This window comes from Sylvia atricapilla, chromosome 15 (assembly GCF_009819655.1).
Source record: "Sylvia atricapilla isolate bSylAtr1 chromosome 15, bSylAtr1.pri, whole genome shotgun sequence".
NCBI lineage: Eukaryota > Metazoa > Chordata > Aves > Passeriformes > Sylviidae > Sylvia > Sylvia atricapilla.
In genome coordinates this window covers 6063893-6076249 of record NC_089154.1, presented here as the reverse complement: position 1 = coordinate 6076249, position 12357 = coordinate 6063893, and the positions used below count along the sequence as shown (strand labels likewise).

The 12357-nt window shown below is 60.5% G+C and overlaps 1 protein-coding gene across 2 annotated transcripts; it reads left to right on the top strand.

The window, feature by feature from the left end:
* Positions 1 to 1338: 1338 nt before the first annotated feature.
* GRAP (GRB2 related adaptor protein) lies at positions 1339 to 5829 on the top strand. 2 transcript variants are annotated; one of them, XM_066329584.1, is made up of 5 exons: positions 1339 to 1452; positions 2412 to 2509; positions 3501 to 3623; positions 4693 to 4861; positions 5555 to 5829. In XM_066329584.1, the coding sequence occupies exons 1-5, from the start codon at positions 1375 to 1377 to the stop codon at positions 5738 to 5740; spliced, it is 654 nt and encodes a 217-aa protein (XP_066185681.1). In that variant the 5' UTR covers positions 1339 to 1374; the 3' UTR covers positions 5741 to 5829. The 2 variants fall into 2 exon arrangements, with proteins under 2 accessions (XP_066185681.1, XP_066185682.1); XM_066329585.1 differs by lacking the exon at positions 3501 to 3623.
* The last annotated feature ends 6528 nt before the right edge of the window (positions 5830 to 12357 follow it).

The following is a 12357-nucleotide window of genomic DNA, read 5'->3' as shown; positions in this document are numbered from 1 at the left end:
CACAGCAGTGGTGGAACAGCGGCTCTGCTGGGCTGCTTTCCCCAGGGAAGAGAGGAAGCTGATCCCGAGATGATTTCCTGCTGCATTCCTATCCCCTGGGTCTCTCTGGGACATGGGGAGTTGCTGAATCCCATCCTCCATGTGACAGCCAAGCACACACAGAGCCTCTTCCCACGGCCTTACTGACCTTCTTGGCCTTCCCAGCATCTCCGTGTCCCCTGGGACCAGCACATCCCAGGAGAACCATTGGGGACTGTGCCTCGCTGGGTGTGGGGACATTCAGCAACACCCTGCACATCCCTCTGTGCTTCCCAGGGGCACTGGGAGCCTGGAAGTGCCCTCAGTGGGGTATTACAGGGCCTTTGCTTTTTGGATGCTGTCAGAAGCGGGAATAAAGTTTGGGAGAGGCGAATCTCCGAGCCCATGTCCCCACAGTGTCCCCACAGGCACCATGGCTCATCCTAAACTGGGCAGATGGCAGCAGCATCCTGCTTCTCACTGGAAAATGCCCAAATCCATGGGCAGGGACTGCACTGCAGCTGTCCCTGGTTTAATTCCTCGCAGCAGAGCGAGGCAGTGTCTGGCAGATTTTCCATGCCCCAGCCCACACACAGGAAGGCTGAACAGCTCCGGAGACCTTCCCACTGGGAATGATCCCCAGCGTGTGAGCCCTGCAGACTCAATGCCTGACGCCCACGGGAGCAGCAGGAAGTTTTAGTGCTCAGTTTTAGTCTAAAAGGGATTTTTATTCCCTAAGCCCTGCAGAAGAAAACTGGGAAAAAAATCAACCCCCTCAAGGGGGCCACAGCCCGAAGAGCAAACATCAGTTGTGCTGAAAGCTCGCTGTTCAGAGCTGAGCCGCGCAGTGTTCCCTCTGAATTCCAAAGAAACCAGGTGTGAGCATCCACCCACTCCCTCCGCCTCCGCCATTCCCACCCGCCGCGATTTTCTTGCTTCTGGAACAACCAATCCCACCAAACCCCCTTTCGGCAGCTCAACCAGAGACTCCTCCATCAGCACCGCCTGTGCTGCTCTCCAAACCCAAAATCCTCTGTTACCCTTCCCAAAATCCTCAACCCGTGCCCAGCCCACCACCAGCCCGTTTCCATCCAAACCCCGGCTGCTCCCCACCGCTCACCGCGGAGAAAACGCCAAATCCTCCTGCCGTCCTTTGGCACATGGAGCCCCTGGCACCCCGGTGGGCTGGCACGGCTCCCGCCGCCTCCGCCGCACATCTGGGCAGCTGTGGCCCGCGTGGTGCCCCGGCAGCGCTGACATCAGCGCTGTTTCCTGCCCGTCGCTGCACCGTGTGCTCAGTCCCGACCCCAGGGGCTGAGCCCCGGGCAGCCCCGGGACCCCTCCGGCAGAGCCCCGATGGAGTCGGTGGCCCTGTACAGCTTCCAGGCCACGGAGAAGGATGAGCTGCCCTTCCAGAAAGGGGACACCCTGAAGGTACAGGGGACGGGGTGGGGGGGGTGGGTTGGATGCTGTTTTGAGGGGACAGAGTGAGCACATGGTGACACCGATGCTTTCTTTGTCCCTGACTTTAATGCTTCTGGGGCTTTCTGTGGGATATAAGGAGCCAGCCTCGAGGATTTTGGAGTGTGGAATAGCATTCCCTGCTCACCTGTGCCACCAGGCACAACTCCAGAGAAGGACACCCCCAGCTGGGATGTGGCTTGTGGCCTCCCTGGCCATCAGTGCCACCAGCCGTTCTCCGTGGCAGCCCTTCAGGGCTGGGACACGTTTTCCCTGTCCGGAGGGCACAGGAGGTCACAGGGATGTGGCAGCAGGGAGCATATGGCCAAACACCCACTCAGGCATTGGGGTGGGCTCTTAGATGCCACCTGGGGATCCCAAAAAGCTCCAGGAGGGCTCAGAACGTCCCTGGGGAGCAGCAGCCCCTCCCTGCCCATCTTCTCATCCCTCTCGGGCTCCTCCCGGACCCCTGGCACCCTGCAGCCCCCGGGGAGGGAGGGGACACAGCCTGGCTGGAACCCAGAGCCCCAAACCCGCGTTTTCCCCGTGCCCTTACCCGGGGTTTCGGATCCTGTTTTCACAGCTGTGCCGGCCCCGGGCCCCTGCGTGGGAGGCTGGAAAATGTTGTCACACGGAAGCGGTGTCAGCACCCACTGCCACCGTCCCTGGGGGACGCAGGGGCCTGGCTCGTGTCCTGGCTGCTCCAGACACAGATTTCACTCTCTTCCCTGGGCAAGGGGTTGGGACAACACCAGGCCCTTTCCAGCTCTGTGACCCCAAACCCCCCGGGGTGTGTCAGCACTGTCAGAGCCCCCTTTTCCCCAGGGTTGGTGGCTGTTGTGGGCTCTGGAGCAGCAATGGGGCCCCACTCAGCCCCTCTCCCAGGGGAGTGGCAGCCAGGCTGACACCTCCCTGCTCCTCTCCCACCTCAGATTCTCAACATGGAAGACGACCAGAACTGGTACAAGGCTGAGCTGTTTGGCTGCGAGGGGTTTGTCCCCAAAAACTACATCAAGGTCAAGCCACACCCGTAAGTACCATCCCACCAGCTAGGCAACAATCCCAAATCCCAAAGGTCTGCCACGAGCCAGGGTAATCCCACACATGGGGAAACTGAGTCACAGAGATGGGGTCTGCCTGCTGGGTCAGTCTGCCAGTGCCACCACAGCCTGAGGGGACAGGAGGCAGCAGCACACCCAGTACTCCCAAAAATCCAACCCTCACACCGAGCTGCCACTGAATAAATGATAATTGGGGAACAACAAAGCGTTATGGGATTACAACTGCATTAAACACAATCCTATTACGGCGTTATTAAAGCCCAGCCTAATCCATCGCTGATTGAACCTGTGTTTTATGTATCCTTAGCCCTCGGTAAATCACATTTAAATGCCAGAGCGAACGCGTGGGCTCGGGGCAGCCCGGGGCATATCCCACTGCTTCTCCAGCTTGGGATAACACCCGGGATGGGCGAGACACAGCCTCTTCCATGCAGCACCTGGAGGGCTGCCTCTGTGCTAAACTCCCTGGCTGATCATTCACCGGGCAATTTTTACAGCAGCAGAAAATCCTCCCAGCCCAGGGACATGAAATACCCCGGGCAGAGCCTTGGCAGGGGTGGGACACGGGGACTCTGCTCCTGCAGCTGGGCAGTGCGGGCAGGAGGGGTTTGTTCTTCCTGGCACCGAGGGTTTTCTGCTCTGCGCCTGGAAGGGCTGTTCCCACGAGGGGCCGAGGAGGAAGAGGAGGGGACAGGCAGCAAAGCGGGGGCCGAGGCGCGGTGTCACAGGCCGGGTGACAGGATGCGGTCGCGGCTGTCGGTAACGCAGAGCGCCCACAGCATCCGGCGCTCCCCAAAAATGCCGGGATGAAGCCGGAGGGGAAGGGAAGGGAGAAACTGCCGGGAGAGGGTCCCAGCCCTGTGAGGAGCCCGATGGAGACCCCTGGGAGTCTCCAGGGTGCGGATGCGGCGCTGGGGTGTCCCCGGGGGTGCCCGTGGCTCATGCCGGTGTCCCCGGCAGGTGGTACGCGGGCAGGATCTCCCGGCACCTGGCAGAGGAGCGGCTGCTCCAGCGCAATCACCTGGGAGCCTTCCTGATCCGCGACAGCGAGAGCGCCCCGGGCGGGTTCTCCCTCTCGGTCAGGTGAGTGCTTTTGGGCAGGAGGGGCAGGGGTCCCTGCAGCCCCCGCTTTGGGGACAGAGGCATCGGGCCACCCTCGTGTGTGCTGGGGAAGGGCTGAGCACCCTGTCCTGTCCCGGCACCACCTCGGAGGGGCTGCGGAGCCGTGTCCCCGACACATCCAGCGCAGCTTCGCACAGCACCTTCTGTCCCTCCTCTCCTCCACGGCTCCGCCTCCATCCCCGCTGCTCCCTGCGCCGCTGCCTCGCTGGGGTCCCTCCCAGGGACAGCCCTAAACACGACCCCGTGGGTGATGACGGGGCTGGGGCCGAGCTGCACGCACAGCCCGGGGGAACAAAGCCGGGAGCATCCCCGGGGATGAAGGGGCTGAAGGGCTGCAGCATCCCCAGGACTTCAGCACTGGTGTACAAAGGGCAGAGCCTGTCCCCGGGCAGCTCACCCCTTCCCTGTCCCGGCCTGGGGATCAGGGGGAGGCCCCAGGCCGGCCAGGCACTTTCTCACATTTTTAATCCCTAATTGAACGTTTCGGGAGCTTCTTGCCCCTAATGAAAGGGAGCCGTGCTGTGCCGGGCGTCACCGGCAGCGCGGCCGGGTCCTGCCCGTGCCCGGGGCCAGCGCCGGGCCCTGCAGTGTGGGCACCCCGTGGGGTGACAGCGAGGGGAATCCTGCCTGCCCCATCCTCCTGCAGCGCGAGGGTCCCCACGAGCACAATCCCAGCCTCTGCAGCCTCCTGGTGAGTGCCGAGACATGCAGCTCTCACCACACCTTCCTCAGATGTGGCCCTGGACAAAGCCACCCGCCCTCCACGTGGCTGTCACACTGCCATCCCTGAGCCCCCCTGTGCCAGGGCCGGGCACTGAGCTTTGGCTGCCTGTGGGGTGAGTTGTGCAGGGCTCAGCTGTGGGTCCTCATTGCAAGGCCAGGAATGACCCCAGTGCCACTGTCACCATGGCAGGAAGGGTGCAGGGAGACCCATGGGCTCACCCCGACCTTGCCAGCACCCCCAGGCTTTACCCACCTCAGGGGATGCTGCCAGGTTGTCGCCAGGGTGACATCCATCCTCCTTCTGCAGCTACGGGAAGCACGTCCAGCACTTCAAGGTGCTCAGGGAGAGGAACGGCAAATATTTCCTCTGGGAGGAGAAGTTCAACTCCCTCAATGAGCTGGTGGATTTCTACAGGACAACCACGGTCTCCAAAGAGCAGCAGATTTTCCTGTGGGATGAGGCCCAGACCCAGAAGGTACCACCATGGATGGGGCCACTGGTCCCAAACCCCTGTGGGAGCCCCCTTGAAGCTCTGTCCCTGCAGAGGGGGACAGGGACATCCCTGGCTGGCATTTAACCTTTGGCTCAAGGGGGTGAGGAGCAGGGGAGAGTGCAGCAGCCTGAGACAGACAGTGCTGCAGAGAGGAAGAGCTCCTGGAGCAGCTCAGCAGGGCACGGCAGGGCACACACTGTCCCTCAGGCCAAGAGTGATGCCCAGGGCAGGTGGCAGAGTCCAGCCAGATCAGGACAGGGCACAGCCAAACTCCAGCAAAGCCAAGCCCTGGGGCAGTGCTTGTGGAGGTGGCAAAACTAGACTCTGGGAGTTGGGGAAAGCTCCAGCACCTGAGAGGACCTGGGAAGGAGAGTATGCCAGCTGCCTCCAAGGGTCCCCTGGGCACCCATCTTGGGTCTCCCAGCAGTAAGAAGAGGGAGCTTTGTGCCCTGGAGTGTTCCCCTGCACCCCAGGGTGTTCCCCTACACCCAGCACTCCACTCTTCCCTTTTCTAGCTTCTGTTTCTTCAAAGCAGGCATGCCAAGGCTCATCCTGATCCTGTGGTGGGACAGTGTCCCCATCAGCCTGAGGACACAGGCAGTGCTACCCACTGGGGGGGTTGGCAGATGGGGACCCCTCTCCTCCCACCAACCCCTGCCCTCGGCTTCCCTGCAGGTGAAGACACCCCGATTTGTGCAAGCCCAGTTCGACTTCTCAGCCCAGGAGGGCTCCCAGCTGCCCTTCCTGCGTGGGGACATCATCGAGGTCCTGGGCTGCCCTGACCCCAGCTGGTGGCAGGGGAAGATCTACGGCCGTGTTGGGCTCTTCCCCCGCAGCTACGTCCACCCCATCCACAAGTGACCGTCACCACGTCACCACACGCCAGGGACCGGGCAGGACCTGGCCCCACTGTCCCCACTCACCAGAGCTGCCTCGTGTCCCTTTGTCCCCAGGATGGTGCCTTGTGCCGTGTGACACCCTGAAACTTCAGCTGTGGCTCCCCTGACCCCGAGAGCTCCATGACCCCCAGCCCAGGGATGGGGCTGGCAGTGCTGCTCCCCAGGGAGCGACTGTGGAGTGTTCAACAACGGCCGTACAAACTTTTCCAGAGCCACAATCCAGTGGGATGACAGCAAGAGAGGGAGTGAGCCCAAAACCCCAAACCTTGGCTGCTCTCCAAATCAAAGCTCCAGGGAGGGCTGCAGGCAGCCAGGACACAACCAGGATCCATAACTCCACGGAGGAATTCCAGGACTCAGGGTACCAGGGAAGGCTGATCCAGAGGGATTCTGTCTTGCAGGTGCTGTTCATAGCTGCAAACTGTGGTGGTTTTTTATATTATTTTTTATTTAGGGCCAGTAAAACATGTTTGGGTTTTGCCCTCGAGCGTTCCTTTTCCAGCACTGCCAGGGTGGTCCTGTCCCTCCATTCAGGCAGGTGCTTCTTCACTGTGGTTTCACTTCCCTGCAGCCCCCATTTCCCCACCCCAAAACCTGTCTCAAACCCCTCCCAGGGATTTTCTGCCCCCACAAATGTCCCCCACACCTCACACCCCCTGGGATGCACTCAGGGAATGCAGTGCTCAGAACACCCAGTGCTCAGCACCACTGCATCGTGTCCCAAACAAGTAAAGAATCCCACACGAATCCTCATTTTTCCTCTCCCCAAGCACCTCTTCCCCAGCCCAGGGGGCTGTCAGGGTGCTAGGCAAAATAGACATAACAGAAAATATGACACACAGCAGGACATCAGGCTGTGGAGGATCCCCCAAAATTGGGGTCAGGTCCCAGTGCTGGGACAGCAGAGCTGGCCAGGTGCTGCTGGGTGATGTCCCCATGGGGGACATGTCCATCATGTCCACCCTGCTCCATCTCAGGTGGGCAAGGACTTCTCAGGGCCCCGCCCAGCCCTGGGGGGCTGCCAAAGGAAAACACCAGGCAATGGACACTTCCACTGTGAAAAGCCACCATGGGCAAAGCCTGGGAGCTCTGGCCAGATTTGGGTGATGGTCTCAGCGCCCTTGTGTGCAGCCAAGGCACCCAGCTGAGAGCTGGGGACATGGGCTGAGCTGCCCCACGCTCGGGTCACCCAGCCAGGCTGTGACAGAGGGCTGTGTTAGTCCCCAACATCACCCTGACCCCATCCCTGCCCAAATCCCAGCCACGCCCTGCAGCATCACCCTCCTCTGAAGCATGAGGCATTAGCAGACCCCAGATTTTGGGCTCAGCCTGGGCACGACCCATCCCAAAGCTGCTGCATTTATAGCTCAGCCCAGCTTATTTACAGCTCCACGAAATTTCCTACATCTCCATCTGCTCATCTCAAAAAGCAGAAGTAAGAAAAAAATAAAAGGAAAATAAAGCCATGAAAGCAGCTCTAGCTGGAATTCCCCCTGCTGCCTGGTGCTGCAGGAAGGGGAAACAGCCTGAGTGTAAAGTGCATGCCCTGATCCATTGGGAAGGAGAAATCCCTCTGCCTGGAATGCCTGTGAGCCTCAGAGGATAGAATCAAAGAACAATGGAATGGTTTAGATGGAAAAGGACCTTAAAGTTCATCTTGTCCCAGCCCACGCCACGGGCAGGGACACTTTCCTCTAGACCTGCTCAAAGCCTTGTCCAACCTGGTCTTGAGGCTAAAAGATCATGGAAAAGCAGGAATGTGGGAGCTGGGTGTGCCGAGTGCTGCTGATCCCGGCAGGGAATGGAGAGCAGCACCCAGCACAGCCTGGCCTGGAGGAGCTGGGGAAGGATCAGGTGTTCCCATCCCCACACCACCACCTTGGCATGGAGCAGCATCCAACACCAGCAGGAGTTTCCAGCCAGGCACCACAGCTGCGGCAGGAGCTCAAACCCCCAGGTCCGGGAACTTGGAGCTCTTTGCCGCCCCACCATCAAAGCCCTTTCCTCAGGGCTGGAACGAGATGATCTCTAAGGAACCTACCAGCCCAAACCATGACCCCAGGATGTGGCATCCCCACCCTGGTGGGTGTGCGGGCAGTTGCGACCCCCTGACAACTATTCAGGACCCACCTTTCTCCACGCTGAGGAAAACCTCAAACTTGCAGCTTAAATAGCTTTTGTTCCCTTCTCCCAAGCACATTTCCTTGACTCTATCCCTACGATCCGCAGCGTCCTGCTCTCACTAATCACCCGACACTGAGGAAGTTGCTCGGGATCCGCCGCAGCAGCGACTCCTGCCCCGGGCGGGCAAAGCCCTTCGCAAACATTCATTATCCATCCTCGGGAAAGCTGTCCTGCCTTGTCACACCCTTGTCACCGGGAGCGCAGCCAGTGCCAGGGAGGGGCTGAGCAAGCCCTGAGACAAGCGGCCCTCTTCTCAAGGGGGACAATGCGGGACCCCCATTCCCCCGGGATCGCTGCCCATCCCTTCCCCACCCTCTGCACGTGCAGGATGCCAAGAAACAGCGTCTCCTGCAGCCGCTGGTCCAGCTAAGCTTTGGCACAGCGCGGCCAAAGCCGTGACCCAGATTCTCTCCCTGTCATTGTCTCCCCGGCCGAGGACGCTCCTGGCCCCGTGGCCCCGTCCCGGGGCATTCCCCAGCGCTGACTGCGCCGCCCCGAGCGCGGCTCCGCGGGCGCTGCCGGGGCTCCCCGGGGATGTGCGGGCAGCTCTGCCCTCTGCCACCCGCCTCAACTCCCCCGTGTGTGACCCCGGCTCCCCGGGGATATGCGGGCAGCGCTGCCCTCTGCCCCCCGCCTCAACTCCCCCGTGTGTGACCCCGGCTCCCCGGGGATGTGCGGGCAGCTCTGCCCTCTGCCACCCGCCTCCGCTCCCCCGTGTGTGACCCCGGCTCCCCGGGGATGTGCGGGCAGCTCTGCCCTCTGCCACCCGCCTCCGCTCCCCCGTGTGTGACCCCGGCTCCCCGGGGATGTGCGGGCAGCGCTGCCCTCTGCCACCCGCCTCCGCTCCCCCGTGTGTGACCCCGGCCGCAGCTTCCCGGCGGGACCGAGCTGGAGGCGACGGGGAGAGGCTGCACCGAGCGCCCCGTCTGCATTTCCAGCGCTTTCATCCGTAAAATAATCCAAGGGCTTGTTTTCCTGACATAAGGCGGGCTGAGTGGAGGCGCTTTGCAGGCTCGACCGGCCCCACCAGTCTCCCCGAAAGCCCCGGTGTCCCCGAAACCCCCGGGCGGTACCGGCCCACCAGGAGCGGCTCCCGGTCACCGGCCCGCGGCCGCAGCTTCCTGCAGATGTCCGTGGTGAAGAGGGTGCTGCTGCTGCTGCTGAAGATGGAGGTCAGGGATGACACCAGCGCTGCCACCATCACGGCGATCATCAGACCCCGCAGCCCTGCGGGAGAGAGGGAGCAGCTGAACCGAGGGAGGGATGGGACAGGATCACCCCGGCATGGTGCCTACCCCACTACAGCCACACGCTGGGATCTCCTCTGGGGCGAGGATGGGGTTTGGGAACATTCAGCTGCACCCTGGACCTCACATCGCTTAACCTCACTTGTGGAGCGACCCTCGGAGGGGCTGCACGGGCTGTGCCAGGCACTGACCCCCCAGACCGTCTGTGGGGTCCCCCCACACACAGACCCTCCCGTGAGGTCCCCCCGAACGTCCCAGCCCTGGCAGCAGCCCCGGGGTGCAGCAGAGCCCGGTGGGGATGGACTTACTCCCTGGCACTCACCAGCAGCAGCTGGACCACCAGTTTGGGGTAGGTGATGCTGGAGCAGCCCACGGCGGCCCCACACACACGGGTGCACTCCTCGGGGTCTGCACAGGCCACAGTGTCTGGGGGACAGAGGCAGGTGACATGTTAGAGACCCCTGACTAGGCAGAGGCCAGCTCTGAGCCCCTTCAGCCCCTCATGACCACTCCCAGTGGGCAGATATTGACTCTTTGGCATGGCCACGATGCCCAGACCTTGGCTGGACACTGGGTGGAGAAGCAAGGAGCATATCCCACGTAAAAATCCACCCCTCCCTCACCCACCTCAGTCCCACCCTCCCCTCCAACACAGCAGGATCCATCCCACCCCTCACCTGCTGCCCACCCCCAGCCCAGTGCAGGTTGGATCTATTCTCACATTAAATCGAGTGACAGCTGCCCTGGGGGGATCTCCAGAGCCCCACCAGGTCCTGGGGCTGCTGGAGGCAGCAGGGCCCCGGGGCAGGCACTGCCCGTCCCCACCCACAGGGCCAGCCAGGTTCGTGCACCGTTGTGGCAATTTCCTGGGCATGGGCAGCACCAGCAGCTCCCTGGATTTGCGTGGCAGGGCGCCAGGACCATCAACACCCAATTATTTCTTATGTCTCAACGAGCACTGAACCCCCCTTTTTTTTTTTTTCTTTAATTGTTAAGCTCATAAAATATTGAAATGGATGGAAATTAATGTCAGTTATAAATATGGATGGGCTGCACCCGCCCAGGCAGGAGCACGGGGACGAGCACGGGTGATCCCTGCACAGGACTGGCAGCATTGTCCTGGTTCTCCTGCCTGGTGACCTCCACCTCAGCCTCCCAGTTTGTCTCAAACACCAGTGGGACTTTCCACAAAGGAGCGTAGGGTGCGATGGGAGCACGACTCGGTTGTGGGCAGACCACAGGCCGTGCTCAGCACATCCCAAGGATGCCAAAAAAGCCCAACCTGGGCCGCCTTTCCCCAAGGTCAGAGTCAGTGCTGGGGCTCTGGTGACTCCTTCCTGCAGCAGCCATGAGCAAAGCTGCCATCAGCGCTCCGTGCCTCAGTTTCCCCTCTCTAAAACACCACGTTGTGCACGGCTCCATGCAAATCGTTGGTGGCTGGAGGGTGGAAAAGGTTCCAAAGGGCAAGGCAGTGTCTGGATGTTGTATTCCAACTGAAATGCCAGCCCCAGGCCTCAGCTCAACCAATGAACACTTGGTGGGACCTCAGAGTGAGTGGGAAGCAGGACCCCCTGAGCCAGGAGCAGAGCCCAGTGTCGTACCCCACTGCCTCACTTTTAGGCCCTCTGCTAAAAATGGAAGATTAATTAGGACCTTGTAAATTAATGCTTCCATCTGCAGGAAAGGGGCCGTGTCTGCAGCGGGTGCTGCCTTGTCCAGCTGGATCCACCCGGGGATGCCTGCAATGATGAGGATCAACCTGCTTGGCCGCTGCAAACAGGGGCTGCACCACATTCAGGGGCTAAATTCACCATGTGGGATGAAGAAACCGCCGGGATGGGGAGATAGGGGAGCCAGATGGCATCGCCCCTCATGAGGATCAGGTGGTGCTGCTCCAGTTGTGGGGCTCTGCCACCCCAACCCGTCCCCAGCAGCAGAGCCAGCACATGGCACACGCTGGCTGGGATGCAGCATTTACCCCACATGCAATAAATCATTAATGCACACACCCCGTGAAAGAGCCTGTAAATCTCCTGGCACAATAAAAACACCTGGAGCAGGCGGCTGAGGCGGCGAAAACCACAACACGCTCCTGCCACGCCACAGACACCCACACTGCAGCACCCATCTGGGCCATCTCCCATCGTGCCCAAAGAGGTCCTGGGTGCTGGCTCAGTGCTCCCCTCTGTCCCCTTTGCTGTCCCCATCACTGCCAGCAGCGCTGGGATTTCACCTGAAACACCCGGGTTTGGTTCCAGCTCCCTCAGTCTCTGCTGCTCCGGCATGGCAATGTGATCCCACCACTGGGAAATCCCTGCAGAGCCAGTCATAAAGTCACCAGCTCCACCTGAAACACCTGCTGAGCTGATATCCTTTGGAGCCCAACACTTTAACTCCCCTGAGCTGATGTGACACTTGGGGACACGGTGTAGTGTTGGACCTGGCACTGCCGGGTTGGATTCGGTGATCTTTTCCAATCTTAATGATCCCAACAAACAGCTGTCAAATTCCTGTGTCCCCCAGCCCCGCTGCCACCTCCTGCACAGGCCAGGGCAGGGCTGGGCACAAGCCCACGCAGGATTTGTCACTGTGGGACGAGCAGGGCCTGCAGAGAGGAGCACTTTGATGGCCAAGCACCCGGACAGACGGGCGGCTTTGCCCCGGGAGCCTGACTCAGGCAGGGCCCTCATTTCCCCGGCTGTGAATCCAGATGAGCCACACCAACGCCAGGGACAGACACACAGCCCATGGCAATTCCCTTTTTTGCATTGGCGCAAGGATCTGACCCCAATTCCTGAAATTCGTCTTTCAGCTGAGCTTCCAAGAGAAAAGCTCAAGAGAGTTTCCACATTTCTGGTTTGTGAGCACCGAGTGGCAAATCCAGGGTGGGGTTTTTTGACCATCTCACAGTTATTAATGAAATCTGTCATGGCCAGATGTGGTGATGTTACCGTGACCATGCTGCAAGCCCTGTAGAGGAGGGAACAGGACAGGACAGGATAAATGGTTTCATTTGGAAAAGCCCTTCAACAATCATCTGGTCCCACTGCCTGACCAATTGAGGGCTGACAAAAAACGAAGGGCATTGTTCAAATGCCTCTTAAACACTGACAGGTTTAAGGCCTTGACCACCTCTCTAAGCAGCCTG

What these genes read in the sequence shown, in the direction of transcription:
- GRAP (XM_066329584.1), top strand. Translation starts at nt 1,375, where the DNA reads ATGGAGTCGGTGGCCCTGTACAGCTTCCAGGCCACGGAGAAGGATGAG. An exon ending in ATCAAGGTCAAGCCACACCC is followed by an intron (nt 2,510 to 3,500) that starts GTAAGTACCATC and finishes TGTCCCCGGCAG; the next exon opens with GTGGTACGCGGGCAGGATCT. An exon ending in ATGAGGCCCAGACCCAGAAG is followed by an intron (nt 4,862 to 5,554) that starts GTACCACCATGG and finishes GCTTCCCTGCAG; the next exon opens with GTGAAGACACCCCGATTTGT.